Source organism: Pelmatolapia mariae, linkage group LG3_W (genome assembly GCF_036321145.2).
Source record: "Pelmatolapia mariae isolate MD_Pm_ZW linkage group LG3_W, Pm_UMD_F_2, whole genome shotgun sequence".
NCBI lineage: Eukaryota > Metazoa > Chordata > Actinopteri > Cichliformes > Cichlidae > Pelmatolapia > Pelmatolapia mariae.
In genome coordinates, this window is record NC_086229.1 from 7,134,228 (window position 1) to 7,161,299 (window position 27,072).

General features: G+C 43.2%; 1 protein-coding gene across 1 annotated transcript in view; it reads right to left on the reverse strand.

Annotated features, from left to right (window-relative positions):
- The window catches only part of LOC135932109 (NACHT, LRR and PYD domains-containing protein 12-like), a 46,386-nt gene extending 21,597 nt beyond the window's left edge, over positions 1-24,789 (reverse strand). Inside the window, exons 1-7 of the mRNA XM_065469951.1 lie at positions 24,697-24,789; positions 23,297-23,501; positions 21,426-21,564; positions 14,092-14,193; positions 9,322-9,518; positions 7,354-9,187; positions 1,451-1,624 (exon numbers count right to left, since the gene is read on the reverse strand). Of these exons, the coding sequence (XP_065326023.1) occupies positions 1,451-1,624; positions 7,354-9,187; positions 9,322-9,518; positions 14,092-14,193; positions 21,426-21,564; positions 23,297-23,501; positions 24,697-24,789 (2,744 nt within the window). The remainder of the gene's footprint in view (positions 1-1,450; positions 1,625-7,353; positions 9,188-9,321; positions 9,519-14,091; positions 14,194-21,425; positions 21,565-23,296; positions 23,502-24,696) is intronic.
- Between the last annotated feature and the right edge of the window lie 2,283 nt (positions 24,790-27,072).

Sequence of the window (27,072 nt, forward strand, 5' to 3'; positions counted from 1 at the left end):
AGACACAGGAAACTAAACCAACACAATAATAAAGAGCACCATTTGATTTTCTTACAGTTTAGCTCTTCAAGCCAAAACATACTAAAAACATGAGCATATATATGTTTCCTGATAAAATGATGTTACAGGTAGAATATAGTAAAGTGGTGGTGTTACAGCCAGCCTTTCTCCCCTCTGCTCTCAAGGTTGTTAGTCTCGCCCAAACTCAAATGAAACTTAAACAAATGAAAAGAGGAAGAGGAGCCTGAATCTGTCAGGGCTCTGTGTGCGGGCAGGCGGAGAGGAGGATCCAAACGCAGGACTCTGACACTGAATTGTAACTTAAAACCTCAGCTTTATTGCTGGCACGAAAACAAAACATGAAGTGAACACTGAACATGGAGAACCAAAACACACAGGCATAAACTGATGGTTCGACGCGACGCTGGGTTGAGGAAAACACAGGGCTTAAATACACAGGGTAGTAATGAGGGAATGGGCAACAGAAGGGAGACACAGCTGGGAGAGATCAGGGCTAACGAGGACGGGGGAGCGAAGCTAGACACACTAACATAAGACAAAGACTTTCACAATAAAACAGGAAACAAGAAACACAACTCAAAGACACGGACTCAACACAGAGAGGCGGACAGAAAGTAATACATGAACCCCAAATAATAAGTGAGACCACAATTCCTAAAAACAATGATAAACAGAAACATGAAACTCTAATACTAGACATCATAATCATCAACACCAGCACAACAAGAAAACAATCCATCATTCAAATATAAACCCAAACATACTAAACTCAAAATACTGGGTCCAACGGACCCAGAACCGTGACAGAATCCTGCTTTGTTGTCATGTTTGGGCCTGTGTTAGGCTGCTCTGTGTTCCTCTGCTTTAAAACACACCTCACCACAGCAGCTGTGTGGATCGTGTCTGTAGAAGCCATATCAGCTTCTGATACCATGAACATCATCACAGCTCCTAACTTCACCTTTATTAGCTTTTACAATCATTTCTTTTTTTCTCTCTGTTTCGACAGAAGTCAGACAGAAGTCTCTGCAGCCCTTCTTTTATCTGCTATCATCAGATCTTCAGCAGCCTCATTCACATCCCTCACACACTCTACAGCCTCATCATTACTGACTTCATCTTCACTGACTGATGGAGTACAACATGAACCCGTGAAGGCTGAAGAACTGTCCTGTCAAACATCTCCCCGTTACTACTCGACTTCTGTCAGCCTTTAAATGAACCCTGCTCAAGTCTATCACTTCTATTTGAAGCCAAAAGGACAAACTGTTGTTCAGTCGTTTGGAAAGACACAACATTTCTAAAAGCACTCAAACTTCTTCCTATTTGTCTTCAGACACACCCTGAACATTTATAAACTAAAGAAAGTTTCAAACATCAAAGATCTGAAATATAGAAAAACAACAACAGCCACAGTCAGTGAACTCACCTCAGAGTCTCCAGTCGACAGTTTGGACTCTCCAGTCCAGCACACAGAAGCTTCACACCTGAATCCTGCAGCTTGTTTCCACTCATGTCCAGCTCTGTCAGATGGGAGGGGTTGGACTTCAGAGCTGAGGCCACAACTTCACAGTGAGTGTCTTTGAGTTCACAGCCAATCAGTCTGTGATTATAGAAAATATAAAATGTGTTATTATAAAAGCAGAACTCTGCATTAGAAACACAGACTGAATGTATATGAAGACAAAACAGAGTGAGGTCATAATCTGATGAACATCTGCACTTCACATCTGTGCTTCAGCTCCTCTTACTGTGTTTGACATGAAACAATGATTCAGTCTCTCTCAGACCTGCAGACTTTTAATGAGAATCTTTGTTTGGCTTTAATCTACAGATGAAGGAGGAAGATGGTGTCACATTTAGGCTTCCATAATGTCCACAGTCTGTCACTGAGATCTGATCCAGAGTCAGAGTGAAGACACACATTTGGACTGTTTCCTGTTTTGAATCTGACTCCAGAATATTTTGAATGAGTTAAGCTCAATGAAGAGTTCCAGCTGGAAAGATGATCTCTGTTTGCTTCCTGCTATTCTCAGGTACCACTGTTCACGTCCACATGCAGGAAAAACCTGCTGACTGTTACCAAACGGAGCAGAAATCTCATCATGGAGAATAATGACAAATGAACTCAGAGCTGCTGATGTCAGATCTGATTCCAGGGGAACTAAACAAAGAAATGATTGGCTCATTTTAGCTTTCTGAGCCATTAGTCTGCTGGTGTGTCACTAGTTGGCAGAAAAAGATTTGTATTCCTGTTCTGGGCTTTAGTGTTTATGACTCCAGTGAGTGAAAGAAGCCATCTATGTCCACTGTGAGCGACCATCTTTGAACAGAGGTGGTGTTTTACGACACCAATTGTCTGCCATCTATAATCCAGTTTTGAGATCCCTTCCGAGACGCCTTAACGCCCACTCACATCCTGGGCCATCTGACCTCAGGAAATCACATGATAGGGTGGGGCCAGGTTTCACAATGAGCTCACCCGAAACCCTGGCTGATTGGGACCCACACCCACTTCCACACCTTGGCTCATGTGATTAGGTAGAGGATCATCAGGGGTCCTTTGTCCCTCTTTGGGGGGAAACTCCCACTGGGTTTAAATCTTGGACTCTCCACCATTAACCCTTAGAACTGAAGAAGCTTCTCAGATGAGAGGTGAAACGTCTTCAAGCAACTCAAAGAAGTCCAGACGCTTTTCTTTCCAAGCTCCTTAGACTTTGAATATTGTTATAACCTGACATGGATCAGTTTGTCTTTGATTGGTTTGTAAATGTCACTGTTTCCATTGGACCTGAGTGACGGTACAAAGACAGAGAGGGAGAGAAAGGAGAGAGAGGATGGAGACAGCAAAGAGAGAGCAAACACAAACAGGTGAGAGTGGACAGGTGACCAAGGTCAGCAACCAATCAGAGAGCTTCTGTTTGACCCACATTCCTTGATGATGACTTCACATAACCAAGCAGTGTGTTACTCTGATATCAAATATGGAGCCTGCTCTTATAATAATGATCATCAGATGATATTATTGTGTTATTTTGTAGCTGAATATGATGTTTGTGTGATTATCAGTGAAAGAAGCAGTGAGGAGGATGGAGAGAGAGAGAGGACAGATGGTGAAGTTAGAAACACTAAAAGGATTTTTCATGGATTTCATGGATGATTTGAGTGATTTCCAGCAGGACACTTAAACATGTCAGTGGACGTTCTAACGAACATATTCACTGATATGAAACTTGTCATTGAACAGGATTAATATCAGTGGAAACATGGTGGAAAAAGCTGTGACTGCATGGATGTGACACACTTCAAATCTGTTCTCCACTCTTGGATTTGGGATCCATGGAGCTGCTGCTGAGTCTGTACAATAAAGGATGGTGTGGAAGGTTGCAGCGTATGGACACAAACACTTTGTGGTTACAACATGAACCTCCCACCGTCTATAAAGCACTGATGACATCATGAAGATTGGCCAGCGCTGCCCGGAAGTCAGCTCGTGGATGTAAACAGCAGCCAAACACACAGCAGTGAATTCCATCAGCAGAAAATAGGGACGACATTTCAGCAGCAACAACTAAACATTGAACAATCAGCTCTGTGATTAATGAGGACATGAAGTCAGACATTGGTTATTAGGAGCAGCAGCAGGAATGAGAGTGAATCCATGTGCTGCTGTGACATCAGCTCACATATTTGACACATGTTCAGTCCAGATGTCAGCAGTGTCTTCTCACTCAGTTTGTCCCACTGTGGGCAGTAAGAGAGCACAGCTGGTTCACCTCTGAGCCTCACTCTGAACCGCAGCTCTGTCACTCATCAGTACATCACACTTTAATCACACAAAACCAGAGTCTTCCTCAGCACCTTCATCCTCACTCACCATGTTTATGGTGAGTCTGTAGTTCTGTCTGTAGTCAGAGGAGAAGCTCAGACGGTGACTGCTTTGGATATTTGTCTCTTTGTAACATCAGAGTACACTTCACTACAAAGAAGCTCTTCATAGGCTGTGTCCCAATTCAGGGTATGCACGCTTGAAGTACGCACACTACGCGTACTACGGACGGTGCGTACTATAAGTACGGGAAGTGCGGAAGTGAGAGGGTTGTGAAATGGGACGGTCTAGCGTTCGTCGCGCTGTTCAGGTTGACTAGCAACCATGATACTAACTGCGAGAAACGTGTCATACAGCAGTGTGTGACAGAAATGAAGGAGAAAAAATATTCTGTTGGTCCTTCATTTTTGTCATGACATCACTTTGATTAGTTGAGTATCTGAGGCTGAGACCACGGGACTGTAAAACATGATAGTTGGGATTCATTTCTGTACTGAACAGTCATTTAAGATTAGCTAGTAAATAACAATTAGCTAATGTTGTTCATGAGACTAAAATCATCTTACTGTGGTAATGTAAATATAATATGGCCAATATTATATGTATTGTCAGATTATTATGGTATATATATATATATATATATATATTACAGGATATATTACAGCAGTGAGCTTGATCTCTGGGTCAAAGATTAAAGTTGCAGTTATTTATATTTCCTATCACCTTAAATCTTCACTCAAAGACAAGTATCTTTGACAGTGTATATATAGATGTATTATACATAAGAGACAAATATTGTTCGTCTAATTTGTTGGCATTACTGAATTTGGCTCAATGCTTACATATATGTGTAAAAAGGAAAATGTACGAGCTGTGAAAACTGTTTCTGATGGAATGAAGAGTAGACTGATATATTAAATATTCCTTTATTGGGTGAGAAAATCAGACCATGTCATAACTGCTTTAAGTCATACAGAATAGATATCAGAGCCTTAAACAGGCTGACTTCTGCTAAATGGGTCAAACTGGGCAGAAAGTCTACAAACACATAACATCATTATAGAATATGATGTAACACTATAGATCAACTTACCTCAGAATATATAAAGCATATAAACAATTACAGCAATATGATGCAACAAACACAGCAGTATTACTAATCCAAAATACTCAAAGCTTCATAGAACTGAAACAAACATTTATTTTTAGCTCCATTCTGCTGCTGATACATACTTTAGGTTTCTGAATATTAAACTTGTTGCTGCCTTTCATAGTGTGTAAGTTGAAGGCCCTGAGTACTTTCTCCCACACTGAAAACACTGGGATGATAACATTATTTGAACATTACCTAATAAGACTGATTCAGGACAGACAATTAGTTATGTTAAACTTTCCTAGCAGTCCTTCACAAACAGGGAACAGTCTGTCTATTCTCTCCATCTGTCAGCTGCTGCTGGCTCTTCCTCCTCCTCTTCCTCACACACTGCTGAGTTTGTCCTGGTGGATCATCAGGGGTGCAAAGCCTCACAGATGATGTGCAGCAGTGGATCCCTCAGTCTGTCCTCACTCTGGACACTTGCAGTCGTCACACATGGAAATCAAATGTGTGATAAGCTGCAGGATTCAAACACAAGTGTAACTTATAAATACATGTTCATACTTTTATTCCACAATCAGAGAGAACGAAACAGAGAGAGAGTGCAGGACAGACAGACAGGTGACAGTCTCAGGTGTATACACTGCTACAAAACAGCACAAGAGAAGGAGGATTTAGTGTTTGTGTTATTACGAGTGCTAAACAAGAAGAGTTCCAGATGGTCCAGTGGACACATGTGTGACTCCTGAGATTAAAGCATCTTTCTTTCAGCTTAACGAGTGAACCGTCAGCTCGTTCAAACACACGTTAAAGTCCGTTTGGCTCGACACCACCGAACAGAGGCAGCAATATAACATAGCTAACATTAACAGTGCAGTGAATCCTGCTTGTGCCGTGATATTCAGGACTGCAAACCGAGCAGCATCACTGACTTTCAGCTTGTTGTGTTTGTGGATATATGACTGACTTTAATTATCCATAAAATCATCACATTCTCTGTAAGATTAAGGTTGACTATATATATATTTAGAAGTAGAGGCTTTAAAACCAAGTCACCGCTGAAAGTACAAACATCACTAATGTCACATAACTTTGCCGACATGTGGCCAACAGTAATGTTTTAATGTTCTTAAAAATTTGCATATAAATAAGTGACATAATATTCAGGACTTACTTTTGCCAGTTCACTCTTCAGCCGCTCCCTTCTGCCGTATTTTGCGGCAAAATTATCCACACCCACCGCTGCACTACGAATTGTGGGATATATGGGACCACGAAGCGTGCACCGGACCACACTTGATATTTGGGGAAATCGACAGCGCATTTGGAGTATGCATTTGAAGTGCACTTTGAATTGGGACAGCCGTTGTCGCGTGGCGGTGACGTATTCGCACTTGAAATGCGTACTTCAAGCGTGCATACCCTGAATTGGGACACAGCCATAGACTCTTATTTCTGTCTCTCTTATTTTTTTTTTTTTTTTTTTTTTTTTTTTTTTTTTTTTTTTTTTAAACCTGTCCCGTTTGGTTCTTTTGCCATCAGAATTATTGTCTAAAGGCGAAGAAAGATGCCCAACGGATTTACTTTACCAAATGGACCATCCCAGCCTTGCCGTAATGGTCCATTTGATTCAACTTTTTATTGTTTATTTTATTTTCACTTGCTGAATACGGGACAGACTTGACTGGAGGAGAGAATGTGGAGAAAGAAAGAGGGAAAGAAAAAAACCTGAGAAGAGGGACGGGGAAAAAGGGCAAAAAACAAAAACCAACAGAATAAGCAGACAAAAAATACATATATCGATCACCTGGATCACCTGTTGAGAAAGAAAAAAGAAAGCAAGCAGAAGAAAACGAGAGTAATAAACAAGATCACAATGATATATGAGAATATGACAGTAAATACTAAATATTAAACATTATTGTGCAGCACGTGAGATCGACAGCGCACAGTGTGCTTTGAGGTAGGAGCCAAAAAGGGTGTAATTTGTGTGTGTGATCACCCGTGTGTACACCTGTGAGCATGAACGCGCTTGTTTTTAAAAGGTTCCTTCATGTAATGATCTGCTAGAGGGTGTGGGGGGCCACTGCCCCGACCTCCAGGGCATGATTTCTGTCTCTCTAACAGCAGCGTCCGAATGACCAACAACAGCAGCAGCAGATTTAAAATACTGCCCCCTAATGACACCACACAGGTACTACATGTAGATGTGAATCTACAACACACAGCGTACGACTATCAATGTAGGATCATGCTAAGTGCACACACACATTTCCTGATCAACAGAAAAGATAATTTCATCTGAGAAACCCAGACTAATGAGAGTCATTTAGTACTGTGTATATCTGAAGAACTAACCTACTAATCTACACTAATTAATGATGTTAATGATCACATCTGGACTCACAGAGCCTTTTTGCAGTTCCTCACAGCTGGAATCAGTCTCAGTCGTCCCCGCTTTGATGTGTTGTACTTCTGCAGGTCCAACTCATCTAGAACCTCCTCTGACATCTGCAGCATGAAGGCCAGAGCTGAGCACTGGATCTCAGAGAGTTCCTTATATCTGTTCTCTGATGTCAGGAACTCTTGGATCTCCAGATGTACTGAGAGGTCGTTCATCTCCATCAGACAGTGGAAGATGTTGAGGCTTCTTTCAGGAGAGATTTTATCACTGTTCATCTTCTTCAGGTTGTTGATGACTCTCTGGATGGTTCCTGGACTGATCTTTGTCTGACCCAGCAGACCTCCTAAGAGTCTCTGGTTGGACTCCAGACAGAGGCCATGAAGGAAGCGAACAAACAGGTCCAGGTGGCCATTTTGACTCTGGAGGGATTTATACATGACTCTGCTCAGTAAAACATTAAGTGATTGGAGATCTCTGTTATCAAAAAGACCTGAAATCATCTTGGTCAAAGATTTTGATTTTAGGAAGTTCTTCAGCACCTCTGTCTTCCTGTTGGTGTGACAGTGGAACATGTAGACTGCAGCCAGAAACTCCTGAATGCTCAGATGAACAAAGCAGTAGACTGGTTTCTGGAAGATCACACACTCTCTTTTGAAGATCTCTGTACAAACTCCTGAGTACACCGAGGCCTCTGTCACATCCAGACCACACTGCTCCAGGTCTTCTTGGTAGAACATGATGTTTCCTTTCTCCAGATGTTCAAACGCCAGCCTCCCCAGCTTCAGAAGAACTTCCCTGTCAGCCTCCGTCAGCTCCTGTGGACTCGTCTCATGTCCCTCATGGTACTTGTTCTTCTTCCTCTTTGTCTGAATCAGCAGGAAGTGTGAGTACATGTCAGTCAGGGTCTTGGGCAGCTCTCCTCTCTGCTCTGTAGTCAACATGTGCTCCAGAACTGTAGCAGTGATCCAGCAGAAGACTGGGATACTACACATGATGTGGAGGCTCCTGGATGTCTTCATGTGGGAGATGATTCTGCTGGACAGCTCTTCATCACTGAATCTCCTCCTGAAGTACTCCTCCTTCTGGGCGTCAGTGAAGCCTCGTACTTCTGTTAGCCTGTCAACACATGTAGGAGGGATCTGATTGGCTGCTGCAGGTCGGGAAGTGATCCAGACGAGAGCCGAGGGAAGCAGATTCCCCTGGATGAGGTTTGTCAGCAGCTGGCTGACTGATGACTTCTGTGTGACATCAGACAGCAGCTTCCTGTTGGTGAAATCCAATGAAAGTCTGCTTTCATCCAGGCCGTCAAAGATGAACAAAAGCTGAGAGACAGCCAGCTTCTCTGCTGTGACCTTCTGTAATGTTGGATGGAAAACATGGAGCAGCTCCAGAAGACTGTACTGCTCATCTCTGATCAGGTTCAGCTCCCTGAATGAAAGCAGAACCACCACACTGACATGTTGGTTCTCCAAGCCCTCTGCCCAGTCCAGAGTGAACTTCTGCACTGAGAAGGTTTTTCCAACACCAGCCACGCCATTGGTCAGAACCACTCTGATGGGTCTCTGTTGGTCAGGGAAGGCTTTAAAGATGTCCTGGCACCTGATTGGAGTGTCATGGAGGGCATCCATCTTGGAAGCTGTCTCCAGCTGCCTCACCTCATGTTGGGTATGAATCTCTTCACTCTGTCCCTCTGTGATGTAGAGCTCAGTGTAGATCCTGTTTAGGAGGGTTCTACTTCCTGTTTCATCACTTGCTTCAGTCACATGTTCACATCTCGTCCTCAGACTGATCTTATGTTCATCTAAAACCTCCTGCAGACCAACATCTGCTGAAAGAAAGAAAAACAGAAAGAAAACTCTTCAATGTCTGAACAACAACAAGAAGTCAAGTTTTCAGAAACGAGTCCATCAGCAGACAGATGTTCAGTCTTACTTTGTACACAGCTGCTCTGACTGGCTGTCTGCAGTCCAGCTTTGCTTCTGGATCTTTCTCCACACTGGGGACAGGAGGAGTCTCCTGATGAAGCAGAGTGGTCCCAGTATGAAGAGATGCACTGTCTGCAGAACCAGTGTCCACAGCTGGTAGAGACTGGATCCTTCAGGACGTCCTGACACAAAGGACAGCAGGGCAGCTGCTCCTCCTCACAAACACCACTCCTCTTCCGCTCTCTGTGAACACACTTCTTTATCACTAAAATCATTTACTGTCAATGTAAAACATCCAGAATTGACCACACTGCAGTTCCTCACAGTTCCTTTGATTTCATCAACACTAAGGAACAAGGCAGCCTTTTGTTAATTAAAAGGACTAAAGTGGCTAACACTGTTAGATTTGATTGTATGCACTGAGGTTAAAGCTCTGGGAAATATTAAATATTGATGGACGACCATGAACTATGGAAACTTTCATGGACAATTTATAACCAATAGAAAAGTCATGTGAGTGTGTTCATGTTGTTGTAAGACTAAACTAAACTCAGCCAGCTTTCTCCAAAAGTTGATTCTGTTCATCTGGACGTAGCGTTTTGTGGGAGAAACATTTCTTCACTCATCCAAGTGACTTCTTCAGTCTCAGCTGACTGCAGGTTTCAATCTTATAAACAGTACATTTACATAATGACTGAAACCAGCCCACTGAAGGAACAATGGGCTGGGAGGTCAGTTCCTTAATCTTAGTTATGCAAATTCTCATGACCATTGATCAACAACCACTGACCAATACCCACTGATCAAAGCCCACTGATCAATGGCCATGAGTACCAGTTTACACAGAGTTGGGGAATGGCTGCAGTCACAGTGTTGTAAGGTGGCGAAAGATGTACCCAGCTAGCTTTTTTTAGCTAACTTTAGTTGAGTCTGATTCTATCCTAAACTCACTTATGCTCCATATTGATGTCACAGGGTGTAATGGACAATGTTTAACTTGGTGTTTTTATTTGCTTGCATGTAGTGATGTTTTTTATTCTTGATCTTTTTTTATCGTTTAGTGATTTATTTTGTTGGGCTTTTGTATGCTTTTGTTTTGTTATGTGAATTGTTCCGGGGAGATACCCATTCCACCGTTACATAATTGGTGTTGTCGACATAGGATACGGAGTTAAGAGCAGTTGGGGTAGTCAGGGGAATAGCAAAGTTGATGATGCCTGTATGTCCCGGAGCCCCGTGGCTGCCGAAATTTAAAAGGCCTGAGCAGGATGCGAGATGTCTGGACTTACTAGCAGCTAGGAAGGTACCTGTTGCTTTGGGAGCATCCTGTAAGAAAATGGAAGGTAAACCGAGTTGTATCTGTCGTGAAAGAGCCACCCGAGCAGAGGGTTGTGGACAGTGTGCGCGGGTATGAGTGCTGGCCACAGGAGTAATAGAGAAACGTCCAACCTTGGGGTGTCATGGGAGATCGGCTGGACTGTTGCGGGACATGGGGTTATGATTTGCTGCTAGGCAGCAGTGCTTGGGATAAAGCATGAAGCCCAGGTTATGCCTGGAAGTATCCCCACCATACCTGCTAGGTAGTGATGCCATTGGGACATGAAATGGATCATTTTGTAGCATGGGACAGAATGGCGCACATCATTATACTTCTGCTTCAGGTTTAATAAAACAGAAATCGGGACTTCAATAGGTTTGCGGAATGTCGCTGATACTACCAGAATTATAGGACTGGAAGCTGTGCCGTAGCAGAGACTACTAACGTTTTAATGTGGGGGGATGTCATCCAGGGAAGAACCGACTTTATTTGAAGGTTTTATTTCTTGCATGTTTGCTGTGTTTTACTGTGTTTCAACGTGGAGTGTTTTATTCTTACGGTTTTATTGCATGTTTTATTGTATATATTAACTTGTCCCGGAGAGAGTCCGCCCACTTCTAATAACAAATCAGATACACCTGGAAGGGCACAGAGGTGGACAAGAGGCCTGGCAGACCAGAGAACAGCCTGGAGAGACAGAGCGGCAGAGATGGCGGAGTGAATGGTGTCAGGTGGCGATGCCTGCAAGCCCGCAGACGGGCTGGGAAAGGTTGGCGTGGAGTGGTGAACGAGGATACGACACCAGCGAGCTCTACCTCCCCCGGCGAGACGGGCCGGTGCCAATTGGCGTGTTGCTGGGAAGCGGCGGGCAGAGTTAAGAGCTCTGCCCACCCGGGCACGCCGGAGCGGAGAACACTGATAGGACGGCGAGTACGCCGCCGGGTTTCCTCCCTTCTTCACCTTTTGCCTGGATTTTTAATTTCTAGTGACTCTTATATCATGGCAGACGCCACTGGAATTTTAATGTTGTGTTTTATTGATTTTTATTGTGTTGTTCCCTGGCCAGGGTTGTTTTAATTCATTTTACATTTTTGGTAAATGGTAAATGGCCTGTATTTGTATAGCGCTTTACTAGCCCCTAAGGACCCCAAAGCGCTTTACACGTCCAGTCATCCACCCATTCACACACACATTCACACACTGGTGATGGCAAGCTACATTGTAGCCACAGCCACCCTGGGGCGCACTGACAGAGGCGAGGCTGCCGGACACTGGCGCCACCGGGCACTCTGACCACCACCAGTAGGCAACGGGTGAAGTGTCTTGCCCAAGGACACAACGACCGAGACTGTCCAAGCCGGGGCTCGAACCGGCAACCTTCCAATTACAAGGCGAACTCCCAACTCTTGAGCCACGATCGCCCCATTATTATATTTAACTGTTAAATATAATAAATTACATTTTAGTCATACAGTTTTTTAATCAAGTCTATTCCCTTGGCTGCTCACTACTCCGTCCGTTTTTACGGAGGGTTTCCCTCCGCTCAGTAACACCTGTGTTAATTCTCAATCACCATTACATCGGTTACAAAGTGGCGTTGTCAACAGGATCCGGGTTCTGAGCAGTGGGTAGTAGGCAGGGGAATGGTAAATATAATGATGTGGGAACGTTAGCACGGGAGGGATAAAATTCCATGTTGGAAAATGGTTGAACTTTTTGGCCCTGAGTAACGTTATGGAATGACTTGCAGGCCACATTACTAGAACTCATTATTCAATGTCCAATGTTCGATGTCACTTAAGTGGGCTGGAGGGATTGCGGGATAGAGGGTCTTGGTTAGCTGCTATGCAGCTCTGATGGAATAGCTCAAATCCAGGCTAGACTGGGAGGGCCCTGGTAGTCCCTAGCTGAGAGCTGTTAAGTGACTTCAAACTATGTTACGTTGGGCAGAAAATGTAAGTTCGGGTTATCTATGTGGCTGGAAGGTTGAGTTTAAGATTGTAATCCATGGCTCCAGAGCGTGAGGAGTGGATGCCAGCTAAAAATGTGTTTTGCCTTCCCCTTCTATACATTGAAATGAGAGGAGAATGGGTGCTCCAGCAGAAGGAATATGGGACAACTGCATAAGTTATAGGCCTGATAAAGCGCTGGGTGTCAGGGACTGCCACCATTAAAGCTTGGGGGGATCTCACAGGGTGGAATGGGCAAAGTTTAACTTGGTGTTTTTATTTGTTTGCATGTAGTGATGTTTTTTATTCTTGATCTTTTTTTAGCGTGTAGTGTTTTATTTTGTTGGGCTTTTGCATGCTTTTGTTTTGGTATGTGAATTGTTCCGGGGAGATACCCATTCCACAGCCCCTCCTGATCATTAACCTGGCACACCTGGGGTTCGCCACAGCTATTTAATAAGAGAGGGAGTGTGAGAGACGGAGAGAGGAGAGGAGCGACATGGCGTGGTAACCGGTGTGGGCGACGGCCGCGCAGAGTGACACAGAGGCCCGGCTATAGGCAGTCAGCCGGTGCGTGCCTCAAAGGAGAAAGGGACCGGAGATCGCGGACGACCGCACACTGGAGAGGGTGATCGGGGCTGAGCAGAGAGGTCTGTGTTGGTGTTGAGGGGAGGTAGCTCCTCGCCGAGAGAAGCCTACGGCAGGGGATTGAGAGGCAGCGGGATGGCGCCTTATGTCCCCGGGACGGTGACACCATGGCTACGCGTGTGAAGCACAGCACAGTGGCGGGTGGAGTTAGGAGCTCTGCCCATCCCGATCAATCCCGTCTAAGACGAATCTCCAGTGGAATCTAAGAATGGTGACTGCTACTGGCCCTCTCTCCTTTTTAGTCGGCACCAGAATGAAGAGAAGGACAGGACGGCGACGATCCTGTTGGTTTCTGCGTCGTTTGGACTTTTATGGGACTTGATCATCATGGCTGAGCCCATTGAATTTTGGCTGTATTGTTTTAATGGCTTTTAATGTTTTTAACTTCATGTTTCTGCCTGGCCAGAGTATTTTAGTGCTTTCTTTGTAAATAAATTATAGTTTTAACTACTTGAGTTTATATTTGCTACTTCTCTTGGCTGCTTCACTGCTCTTCCCTTCAGAAGGGTTTCCTTTCTGTTTTAAACTTACCACCTGTTAATCCTCTGTTACATTAATACAGCTCAATTCAAACTAAATCTGTTCTAATCTATTTTTCTGTTCCTCTTGTCAGACAACAGAATAACTAATACTGTTTGATTACTGAGGCTTATAAATTACAGGGGAAGCCACTGAAGGTTTTAGCTTATTGTAGGAGCCTAGATGAAGTTTGTGGATTTTACATGATTAACATAATCTGGGTTAATGACTAAATCTATAAAGTGTTGTGTTTGGGTCCAATCCTGCCTGCCACACAGCGCTACAGGACAAAGTCTAAGATTGTTTTCTTTTTAATTAATCTTTGGTCACATTTATCCAGGAAAACACAAACATGTAAAGGAGCTCATCAAAAGTCTCTGACCTCATTGGTCCAGGTTCATTACTGAAGTCTGGAATAATTCCTTTGGACCGGTCACTCGTCACAGACAGACAGCTGGATCCTGCAGACTGTGACCTCTGACCTCTGCAGACACAAACATAATGAAGTCATTGAAGCAGCTGTGATCACACAGACTGCAGATAATGCAGCTGTTTCCTGTCAGTAACAGTCCTCTTAGATTAGAGTTCAGCTTTTTACAGGAAAACAAATGTCCCTGAATGCAACAGTGAGAAACAGTCTGCCTCTGTGGTTGTGATAGCTGCTGTTAGGAGCGTTCATTTGTTTGCAGTTAGACGAGGAGATGTTACCATCATGGACATCTCCAAAAGTTGATTCTGTTCATCTGGACGTAGCGTTTTGTGGGAGAAACGTTTCGTCACTCATCCAAGTGACTTCTTCAGTCTCAGCTGACTGCAGGTTTCCCCAGTCTTATAAACAGTACATTTACATAATGACTGAAACCAGCCCACTGAAGGAACAATTTGCTGGGAGGTCAGTTCCTTAATCTTAATTATGCAAATTCTCATGATCATTGATCAACAACCACTGACCAAAACCCACTGATCAAAGCCCACTGATCAATGGCCATGAGTACCAGTTTACACAGAGTTGGGGAATGGCTGCAGTCACAGCGTTGTAAGGTGGCGAAAGACGTACCCAGCTAGCTTTTTTTAGCTAACTTTAGTTGAGTCTGATTCTATCCTAAACTCACTTATGCTCCATATTGATGTCACAGGGTGTAATGGACAATGTTTAACTTGGTGTTTTTATTTGCTTGCATGTAGTGATGTTTTTTATTCTTGATCTTTTTTTATCGTGTAGTGATTTATTTTGTTGGGCTTTTGCATGCTTTTGTTTTGTTATGTACCATTCACAGAGAGTTGGGGAATGGCTGCAATCACAGCATTGTAAGATGGCGAAAGATGTACCATTAGGCCCCCTCCTCGATTCAGGGATGGTCATACCCGTTTCACGTAAATGGCCTCCTTGACTCCGCGCTCAGCGTTCCTCCCTGTCCAGGATGTGTACATCCTCATCATTGAAAGAGTGTCCACTGGCCAGTAGGTGTAAATAGACTGCAGAGTCCTGGCCTGACGAGGTAGCTCTTCTGTGTTGTGCCATCCGCTTCGCCAGAGGTTGTTTGGTTTCCCGGATGTGTAAATACTGGCAATCCTCCTGGCACTTAACAGCGTATACTATGTTACTCTGTTTGTGTTGGGGGACCCAATCCTTGGGGTGGACCAGTTTGTGGCGCAGCGTGTTTTGGGGTTTAACCCTTTAAGACCTACCATAGAACCAAGTCCGCCAGAGCTTAGATTATATTTTTACATGTTGTAGTGCCATTTTTGGGAGCATTTCAAGTTGATATTGTCAGGGTCCTGGGACTGGGTGACCCAGGACCCCTGGGCAGTCATGGACCTGTTATATTGTTATGTATTTTTGGTGTTGCTCCCCTTTCTCTATGCTTGTGCATATGTGTCTGTGTGTGTGTGTGTGCGTGTCTCTGTGGGCGCCTTCAGGCCTGGTGGGTGTGGTCCTGCTGGCGGACTGGCCACACCCAAAGCCACACACCTGCTGCTGATCAGGCCTCGTCGGGGGAGCTACTTAAAAGAGTCTTGGAGCTCCCACCGACGCAGGATCATTGCTTGAGACTCCACGTTAGTCACCAGTTTAGGTTTTGTCGTTTAGTGTATGCCTGCCATAGATAAGTGTGCTGACGGCTGCCACTATTGTTCCCTGCAGGAGGTGCGTGGGAGGCATGAAGAGCAGCGGGCACAGGGAGTGCCGACACACGGGAGCAGAGAGCGCTAGGAGAACACGACACGGGAGTCTGGGGAAAACACGGGGATTTATTGTTGTTATTTCCATCACTGTAAATAAACGCACTGTTTATACACAGAGTACCATGACTGGGTCCTCATTCCCTACACCCCCCACGGTCTGCCATGCCGAACCGTGACAGATATACATCAATACAACCATTATAGCCCAAATTTTAATAATATGTATGCATTAAGTGCATAGTAATTACATAAATTGCAAAAAAGTGCAATAAACTACAAAAAAATTGAAAATCGTTTTTGTTTTTTTAACATATATTTCTAGTTAGAGAAATTTAAGAGGCTTATCCCTCAAAACTGTAAATACAAAAAAGTTGCACAAACTAGTTTCCCACCACAGGAAATTTATTTTAAGTGTCTCCATAGTTTTATTTTTGAAATACACAAATTTTTATATACTGCAGGAAAAACAAAAATAAATATTATGATGGAAATTTGCAAAAAAACAGCATATGCATCAAAAATAAACTATTTCCAGCAGTGCAATATGAGTCCTAAGCATCCCAGAAACAACACAGAAAGTCATAAAGTCAAACATAGCTTTTAAAAACCAGTATAGGCTTATAAGGGCCTGGTGGTAAAAAAAACTACATTTCCGCAAAATGACGTCACTTCCGGTTTCAGACAGGTCATGGCGGACATGTGATAGTTCGCGCTGATGGACGTAGGAAGTGTTACGAACAGCTGATCGGATCGGCAAAGCGTGTTTCTGGAATATTATGTTTTTGTTGCTGCAAGTGCTTTTTATGCAGTTTTTGCAAAGCTTTATGTGGAAGGAAACTGTGACCTAGGACAAGCTGATGGCATAAGATGTAAGTACACCTCCTCCGGTTTCATATGCAAAATTAATTATTGCGCTAGCTTACGTGGTTGCAGAGCTACCGGGATTTTAAAATAGTTACGCAAAATGGAGCGTGTCCGCTCCGACCGGCTTCAAAAGGGTTAAAAGCCACAGAGACCCGGTGTTTAGAAAAAATGCGTCTCAACTGTTCCGATACTCCTGACACATATGGGATCACTACAGGTTTTCGCCTGGGCAGCGGTTGTCCTTCTCTCCTGGATCGGCTTGAGCTTTCTTTAGGTGCCTTTCCCGCTTTGACAAAAGTCCAGCTGGGATAACCACATTTACTCAGGGCCTTCTTGATGTGCTGTCCTTCTGCCTCCCTGGCCGCTGTGTCAGTGGGGATGGTGTTCGCTCTGTGTTGTAGCGTCCTGATGACACCCAGTTTGTGCTCCAGTGGATGATGAGAGTCAAACCTTAGATACTGATCCGTATGTGTAGGTTTACGGTACACGTCAGCTTTTAGATGTCCCCCATTACTGATGGAAATCTCACAGTCTAAGAAGGCTAAGCTGACACTTTTCATATCCTCCCTGTTGAACTTGATGTGTCGGTCCACCGAGTTAATGTGATCTGTGAAATGTAGTACGTCCTGAGATTTGATTTTCACCCAGGTGTCATCCACATATCTGAACCAATGGCTTGGTGGTGTTCCAGGGTAGGATAGCAAAGCCCTCTTTTCCACTTCTTCCATGTACAAATTGGTCACGATGGGTGAAACTGGGGAGCCCATGGCACACCCATGTTTCTGCCTGTAGAACTGACCCTTGTATGTGAAGTAGGTTGAATGAAGACACAGTTCCAAAAGCAAACACACTTGGTCGATGCTCAGAGTGGTGCTGTTGCTGAGGTTGGTGTCATCCTGTAATCTCTTACGGACTACCTCCAACGCTTCCATGACTGGGATGCAAGTGAAGAGAGATGTAACGTCGTATGAGACCATGGTTTCATCTGCCTCCATAATGACATGTCTCACCTTCTCAACAAAATCCAGGGTGTTCTGGATGTGGTGTTCAGAGCTGCCCACCAGCGGGTTGAGGATCGAAGCCAGTAACTTGGAGATGTTATAGGTGACCGAGTTGATCATACAGACAATCGGTCTTAAAAGTGCACCCTGCTTATGTATTTTCGGTAAACCATACAGACTTGGTGTAGCCTTGTCTTGTTCTAACTGCTTCAGACAGTCTATCACCCCTGCTGTAACCACTTCCTGGGTCTCGTTTCAGGGGCTCATAAGTATTTTCATCACTGAGTAGTGACAAAATCTTCTCATGATAGTCTTTCTGGTTTAGCAATACTGTGCACCTACCCTTGTCTGCCAGAAGGATGATAATGTTGTTGTCATCACTAAGTGATGTGAGTGCCTTCCTCTCCTCCATGGTGATGTTGGATGCTGGGGGCTTTGCATTGCTGAGAAAGGGCAAAACTTTCGTCCGTAATTGCTCTGCTTCCACTTCTGCAATATTGTTGTTACGAATTGCTGTTTCTGTGGCTGTGATCAGCTCCACTAGCGGGATTTGTCTCGGTGTGACAGCAAAATTCAACCCTTTAGCAAGGATGTTTTTCTCTGTTTGGGTGAGCTGTCTGTCAGACAAATTCTTCACCTACTGGTCCACATCCTCCGTGTCACATCCGTGTCTCTTCTGGCCACTGAGGACACTCTCCGTATTTTGCGGTGGTTTCCGATGTACAACAAGTAAGTCAAACTTCCTTTGTTGCCTGGTCTTAGACTTCTTGTGCTGTGCTAGACGAGCCTTCTCAGTAAAGTCAAACACCTTTTTAAGAGTATTCTCATCTAGAAGCATTGTCAGTCTCCGTCGGATCCGCTCCTCTTGAGATTTTAGCATGTCGATGGTAAAATTTTTTTGCCTCACCTGTTCATTAAGCAACTGATGCTGTGCCTTCTGGAGGATTTTTGTTGCCCGGAAGCCTTTGACTGAAGAGCTCATTTGCAGACTTTTAGGAGTAATCCTGTTTTGTCGGCATCTGAGGCTGAATCTCAGGTGGTTCCTGTAGTCCGCCATCTTACGTGCTGTTTGCTCATACTGACGTACAAGCTTTAGGCAGTCCTTGCCAAAGTGGGTTAAAATGTCTTGATGCATTCTCAATCATCCAGGAAAGTAAATCTCCAAAAGTTGAATCTGTTCATCTGGACAGCCATTCCCCAACTCTCTGTGAATGGTACTCATGGCCACTGATCAGTGGGTTTTGGTCAGTGGTTGTTGATCAATGGTCACGAGAATTTGCATAATTAAGATTAAGGAACTGACCTCCCAGCCCATTGTTCCGTCAGTGGGCTGGTTTCAGTCATTATGTAAATGTACTGTGTGGAATTACAGGGATTATTTTACATAACCATCATCTTATCATTGCATTAATTATCATTTCATCAAAGTGTTTATTGAAGCTGCTGGCATTATGTTATAATTTATATTATAGGGGTTATCATAATCAAATATTAACATGTTTATTACAGGTGCAGTTATAACTACTTTAAAATGATTGAGTTAAATATATATGTATCATAACTCATATGCTGAGTATATTGTTACAGTAAAATAGTAGCTGAGCAAAGGCCTGAATGTATTCAGCTTCTTGTGGTATTTGAGTTTGCCTAGTTACAGGTGACAGAAGGATGTCCAGTCCATGGTGACCTCAAAGGCCTTAGGTCATCACCATATTCGGAAGAGTATGCCACAAGGAGGAACTTCTGTGTTTGCATTTAATTCTTAAAATACATGGATGTTCTGTACATGCAAATTATGTGCTTGTAAACGCAAGAAGGGGCGTTACAATACCCTGATGTTATAAAAGTAATCTAGAGTGTATTTTGGGTAGAGATGTACAACTGTTTTGCAGTTTGCACCTCTCCACGCTGCGTGCATTCATTAAAATCAATTGTTTGAACGACCTCTTCTGGACTATCATTGTTTTACTCTCATCCTCAATTTTGAACCCGTAACAACTGTTTATAAGATTGGGGAAACCTGCAGTCAGCTGAGACTGAAGAAGTCACTTGGATGAGTGACGAAACGTTTCTCCCACAAAACGCTACGTCCAGATGAACAGAATCAACTTTTGGAGATTTACTTACCTGGATGATTGAGCATGCATCAAGACATCATGGAAATGTTAACAAATCCTGCAGCATCATGTGGCACAAACACTTGGTGTTGCTGTCATCTGCAAGCAACAGGAAGTTCATTAATAAAGGCGGGATGGAGACGTGACTGTGATGGTTCTCCTTCATCCACCTGTTACACACTTCTGGGCTCACACGCCGAGCCTTTGTCTAATACAGTGTCTCTGTACACTTTTCTGAAGAGGAGCCGCACAAACCTTTGTTTGCTTTCTAGAGCAGCGTATCATTCTCACAGAGCACAGCTGTCACGCTGGTTTCTGTTAGCTTAGCCACCAGGCTAAAGTCAAACTACCCACTGCTAGCAGCTGTTTCTATCATAGTTTAGGATCCAGATGTGTGAAGTCTAAATTTACACCTGTGATTAAAATAAATAGTTAAAAACAGCCAATTGTGTCCAAATGTGTCTTAAACCAGATAACCTGACAGTTACAGCTGAGCCTGTGTGTGCTTTGAGACATTGCTCTTCTACAGACAGTGTTGGGGAGTAACGGAATACATCCATTACCTATTTAGAATACAAAATATGAGTAACTGTATTCCGTTACAGTTACCGTTTTAAAAGGTGGTATTTAGAATACAGTTACTTTGTTAAAATAAATGGATTACACTGCGGTACTTTCCTGTTTCATATTGAAACAGGTCCGGATTGTTTGGGTTTGTTTGACAGCTGTTCTGTTGTTCCAGGCGGCAGCGTTACGGTTGCCATGGTTACAGGACGACGCTCTCTCTCTGCGTGTTTCCTGGGTGAGAGAGCGCCTTTTTGTTGTTGTTGTTGTGCTAAGCTAATAGGCAGAATGCTACAGGCATAGCTCTAAACAATGTAGCATCATGGGCAGTGTAGTCCATGCTGCAGGGAGAATGGACTACCATACCCGTTATGTGTCTGTGAGCGAGGGAGGGAGAGAAAGGAAAAGTCCGAGCTGTCACGGAGCAAAAACGGGAGCTGGAAGCATGTAAATATAATAATAACCACAGCAGCCAAGAAGAGAGCCTGACGAGCCCAGCTGTAAGTAAGCTATTAAGACTCAACTGTACACTGTGTTCGTGTTTTCCTCCGGAACAATAAGTTCCGTTGCAGCAGCCTTTCAACGCCTCTCTCTGTCTCTTGCTAGCAAAGTTGACCCAGACAGCAAAGTCAAGCTAGTTTTCAGCTACGAGCCCGACATGAACCATTAGCCAGAGGTCCGTTTACTACGGTTCGGAGCCGCGGACCTTCAGTAATAGTAATAAATCACACAGCAATAGTACATTCACGTAGTTGTAAAAAGCATGATAATATATTAAGTAATCCAAAGTATTCAGAATACGTTACTCTCATTGAGTAATGTAATGGAATACGTTACAGAATACATTTTGGGGCATGTATTCAGTATTCTGTAATGGAATACATTTTAAAAGTAACCTTCCCAACACTGTCTACAGAGATGCATTTTACAGACCAGGAAACATCAAAATCATTTAAATCAAAGAGTTCATGTTACTAACAGCTCACCTCTCTGCAGCAGACACAGGCTGCTCTTTGAATTTAATGGGATGATTTCTGGACCGGTCACTCTTTAAGGACACAGAGCTGGGTGGAGGTCCAGGTGGGTTTCTGTGAATAATGATGGAGCAGTGATGTGAGTGCTGAGCTGTGACATAGAGAAGAGTCATGGACAGTTAGAGATGGTCATCTCACCTCTGAGCTTTGGTCTGGCTCTCATGTTCCCCACACAGAGTGCTTTTAGAGGGAGGGACTCCCTCCTCTCTGTCCTCACACTGATCCATGCTGCTCAGTTCACATCAGCTCACACACACTTTCTACCTTCACCTGCAGAAGAAACACAAATCATTCATGTGCACATCAACTGAAATCCTCCTTTCCATCATGTGTGCTGTCCAAATATCAGCTGCTTCTTTCCTGCTTCATTTCAGTGTCAGCTGAATGCAGTCAGACAGCAGTGTGAGGCAGAGGAAGCTGCCATCAGCTGCTCTACTATCAGTCCACTAGATGGAGCCGTGAAGCACACATGATGCATTCACTGACACACACTGACTCACTGTGGACTTCAAGCAGAAAGGTGCACTCTTTTATTGAGATCATATTGAGTGTGTGAATGTGTGTGTGACTGGGTGGATGACTGGTTGTGTAAAGCGCTTTATAGTGATGTATCGGTCGCGAACGAAATGGCTCTTAGAGCCGGATCTTTGACGTGAACGATGCGAGCCGGCTCCTTATCGCGAGTCGTGGGGTTTTTTTTCCCTTTCTCTCACCCTCTCTCTCGCACTTTTTTTCCGCTTCACTCCGCACGCGAGCCTTGTGCTTTGCCCTAGGCAGAGGGGGGAGGGGCGGTAGTTACACTCAGTAGCAGAGGAACAGAGCGGGAGGGAGAGACAGAGAAAGAGAGCCAGGGACAACAACGTCACATTAGAAAGGTATAGTAATCATCCACAACTATTTTCAGTTGCAGATGATAAAGGAGTCAGAAAGTTTATTCATGCAGGCTCATATGACAGAGAATATGCATCTTCTTTTTGTTTTTCATTTTTTAATTTATATTTAATTGTGTTGTGGTTTGCAGTGTTTTGTGTTGTTACACTTTAAATATGTTTAAAAGGAAAAAGCTGAAATTTTTAAATAGTTAAAAGTTAAACTGTGAATAGTTGGTTTTTGTATTATATGATTTATTTATTACATTTTATGTGGAGTGAATAAATAAAAGTATATTTACGGTGGCCCCTAGAGACAAAGCACATACAAACTCCAAAACACATAAAAACTCAGAAGCATGTAAAAAATCAGACGCACGTAAAAACTCCAAAACACGTACAAAAGACAACAAAAGTGCTCCAGGATGCTAGGCGCACTGTTGAGCTTTTGTTACCTAGTGGCTACACAAGCCAGCAAGTACCAACGACTGGATTTGGTGTGTGGTAGTAACAGGTAAATGAACCCTTTTTAAAAATTATTTGAATATACATGAGTGCTTGTGTATAAATACACAAACAATACACATATGCTCTGTTTTGGAAGTTCAGTTAACGCTAGAAATGTGTTTTGGAATTTGCACGAGCTTTTTGGAGTTTGTACGTGTCTCTAGGGGACACCGTATATATTTATATATAAACATATATAAATAAAACCACTTTTTTTACATCAGTAATTACGTTTGAGCATAATTTTATATTATTGTTAATAATAAATTAATTAAAGCAACAAAACAACCTGAAGAGCCGGTTCGGAGCCGAAAGAGCCGGTTCTCTAAAAAGAGCTGGAAATCCCATCACTAGCGCTTTGGGGTCCTTAGGGACTAGTAAAGCGCTATACAAATACAGGCCATTTACCATATGAACAGAACAACAGGCCATTCTTCTGTCACTCACCACCTCCGCTGGGTCCAGAGGGCATCCTAGAACAGAGCTGGCCCTCCGGATCAGCCCTTTTCAGTCTCTTCCTGTCCCCAGCAGAGATGCTGCCGCCCCAGCAGACCACATCATAAAAGATGGCTGTGGCCACCACAGAGTCATAAAAGGTCTTCAGGAGTGGGCCCTGAGTCTCAGCAGCAGGTACAGCCTGCTCTGCCCTTTCCTGTAGAGGGCGTCTGAATTATGAGTCCAGTCCAGTTTATTGTTCAGATGAACACCAAGGTACCTGTAGCTGTCCCCAGCCTCAGTGTCCATACCTTGGATGTTCAGTGGTTGCAGTGGAGGATGTTTGTGCCTGCGGAAGTCTACATCCAGAATCCATGTAGTGAGGTGATGGACCTGACGACCCTTGAGCTGATGCCATCTGGACCCGCTACCTTCTTGGCTTTAATCCTCCTCAGTTTTCTCCTAAACTAGGTGGTTTAGAGAGACAGACTGGAGCCTTGTGTTGAGTGTGTATTGGATGCTGTTGTTGGGGGTGGGGAGTGGTGAGTGGTAAGCAGCTGTCCACACTGTTCCTCTCTTGTTCCTGTCTTGTCCTCTCACTTTATAGAGTTGTGAAAAGCTAAATGTTTCTGACTGTAATCACTGCATACACTCTTGTATTTCTGGATTTACTGAACAACTGCTGGACGACGTTTTTCCAGATTCTTCTGAACTTTTCCTTTTGTTCGTGTCCCTGAGGAAACCAGTCCAGATAAAGCATAGTGGATATCTGTGTCACAGACCCAGAAGATCTTTAGGCCACACCTGATTAACTTGTTTGGCATATGGTGGATTTTTGTGTGATATGTATAAATATGTAACTATATACACTATATATCTATGTGCACTGAACATATATATTATAACTTTCATGTGGAGTCTTAAGCACAAGACATTTTGCTTCACCCAGGTTTATTAAGGTTTTACAGTAACAGGGCAGTTAATGCTGCTAAGAGTTCTCCTGAATAATTTACTCTCCGGTAACTAACCTTCCCTAATACACACTCAACATCTTTCATGCAGCACAACCAAAACAGTAACATTGTAACAGAGATCCTGAACACATCACGATAAAATATCATATGATATAATCACACACACACACACACACACACACACACACACACACACACACACACACACACACACTTTGAACTACACTGAAGTGTTTTAAGAACCTATGTAGTTATAAGATTATATATTATAAGATTGTGAAGATTTAATAATTAGGATTAATGTGTGATGTTTGACCGTGTCATGACCTATTGTGATAAGCCAGAGCAAGGGGTAGTCAGGGTCCTGACTGGCCTTTGGCCAAGACCTTGGCCGCTACCTGACCCCTGCAGCTGTGTTTGGACGGGTGGGAAAGTTACCCAGCAGCAGAGGGCGGAGATACTGGTCCCTATATTAGGGGACCAGAGGACAGCCCCAGAGCTCTTTTCCTCCTGCTGCTGCTTCCTATCCATGTCTGTGTTGCTCTACTGTCTGTGCTTAAGGCTGTACACCCCGGGGTTTTGCTTTGCTTGCTTTCTGCTATGTAACTCTCTTGCTAAATGTCTGTATGTATTTTTCCTGCTGTTCATATGATTCAGTGTATTAAACTATGTTCCAAGAATTCTACTCTTTTACAGAGCATCTTTTTGAGTGTCTTGATTTTAATTGCATCTAAAAGGGTTGGATCTCCATATCGTTGGTGGTGGAAGGTTATCATGATGGCTTCAAAATTTGCGACCACAGGCATGTACTATGAACAGTCTGTTCATAGTACATGCATTCTGTTGTGTGAAATAATCTCTGTGACCCAATAAAACACACATTCCTGACAGTCACATCTGATAATAAGCAAAGCTTCACATTAAATTCCAGAGGACATAAATGTGGGTGATTCTTGAAATTTGCGGTAGAAATACAAAAACTACAATTTTGTAAAATCTATAAACGGCAAGTTAAAAATCGAAAACAGTGTGATACCAAAAACATGTTTTTGAAGAATAGCTGGAACATGAATGATCAAAACTTTTCATTAATTAAATATTAAGACAAAACAACCTGAAACTGAGCTATTTTTGACCCGCTTCTGCATCTAAGGGTTAATGTAGAGACAACGATATGATGGTATGACGGTATAACTATGGAGCGGCAGATTTGTGCTGAACTAAGCTGCACACAGCTGATGTTAGCCAGGAAACATTACACACTGACTTTAATGGAGAGACCGGAAATACAAACACACACAGTTTGTTCTGTGAAGAAATCAAACATGAGCTGAACAAACAGTAAAGTTCCTAAAGACAAACTGTTAAAGGAGGAAACAAAGCAAACTTACAGTTTCTTCACACCAACAACAAGCTCCACTCCACACCTGGACACTAAACACGGACACACAGGTGAGCTGCTTCCTGGAAGGAGGCATGACAGGTGGGAGGGGCTCAGTGGGAACAATCTAGTTCATTTGTCTGGACACCAGAACATTTCTCTCCTTTCTTCCTCTTTCATTTACATTAAATTTGCATTTGATGTCCCGGTGTGTGTGCCTCTGTTCAGATGTGACTGACTTATTTTTGACTGTCCTGTTGAATGTTCATCTCCATTACAGACCTGTTTGTCACACACGCAATATCATCTTTACTGATTTGACTTTTATTTTGCTGCTCACACATAAAAACCGGAAAGTCTGAACTTCACTTCTTTACAAGCTGATCTTAAATATCAACCTTTGCATTAAACTATTATTTATAATCACTTTCTTTAACTACATTGATTTAATCAATGATTTATGGAAACAAGAAATTAGATGCAGAACACTGTACAGATTTTACTGAATGTGTAATAAAATATCTTTGTACTTTTTATTCAATGTTGCCTTCAAAGTGGCCAGACTGGTTTAGAGTAAAGTTCACTTTTTGACATGAAACCTTGTTGTAGCTGCAGAGTGAACACACTGATCCCAGACCAGCTCTGACACACCCACACTGTTTGCTTTGTTGGCAGTTTAAATATTTGTACTCCAAACATTCACAGTTTCTCTGTTTCCAATCTATAGATCCAGTCACACTTTCCACCTTCACCTGTGCAGTAAAAGCTGAGAGAAGAGCTGGAACCAACCATCCAGTCATTGAGCAGCATCAATACATGAGGTTCATTTCAGGTTGTTTGCTCAGCTGCAGGGAAGGTTGGTTGGCACAGCTGCGGTCATTTAAATGTAAGTTTCACATTAACATGCTGAGAATGAGAGTCTGTGTGATAAAGGAGAGGGGGCATGGCAGTGATATGAAATGAGAGCAGTTAAACTCTGTGGTACAGAAATAAAGAATCACACAGCGGTTTGTGTATTGTTGTCTCTATTGTTGGTGTTTCTGATAGTGATATTCAGATGAGGTGTCATGAGGCTTTCAACCTTCCAGCTAATTGGTTCACAGAGTTTAATTTCTCAAGGATTCATGTGCACAGAAAAAATTATTTAAGCACCAGATTTGTGATACAGGCCTTCTTTAGATGTCCTACTATCAGATTTCAAAGAAACTGCTGCAGCCTTTTGGACCTCAGCTGTTTGATTCTCTTATCCTCCTGATATTTTGTCTCCATCTTCAGCTTTACACCTGAACGAGAGGAAACATTTATAAAAATGTAATACTGCTGTCATACTTAGTATGATAGTGGTTGGATCAGTCATCATGTGACGGTCCTCCTCACCCTGACGTCCTTCAGCTGGGTTGTGTAAACAGAGAAACTGAAATGAACTCTCAGTT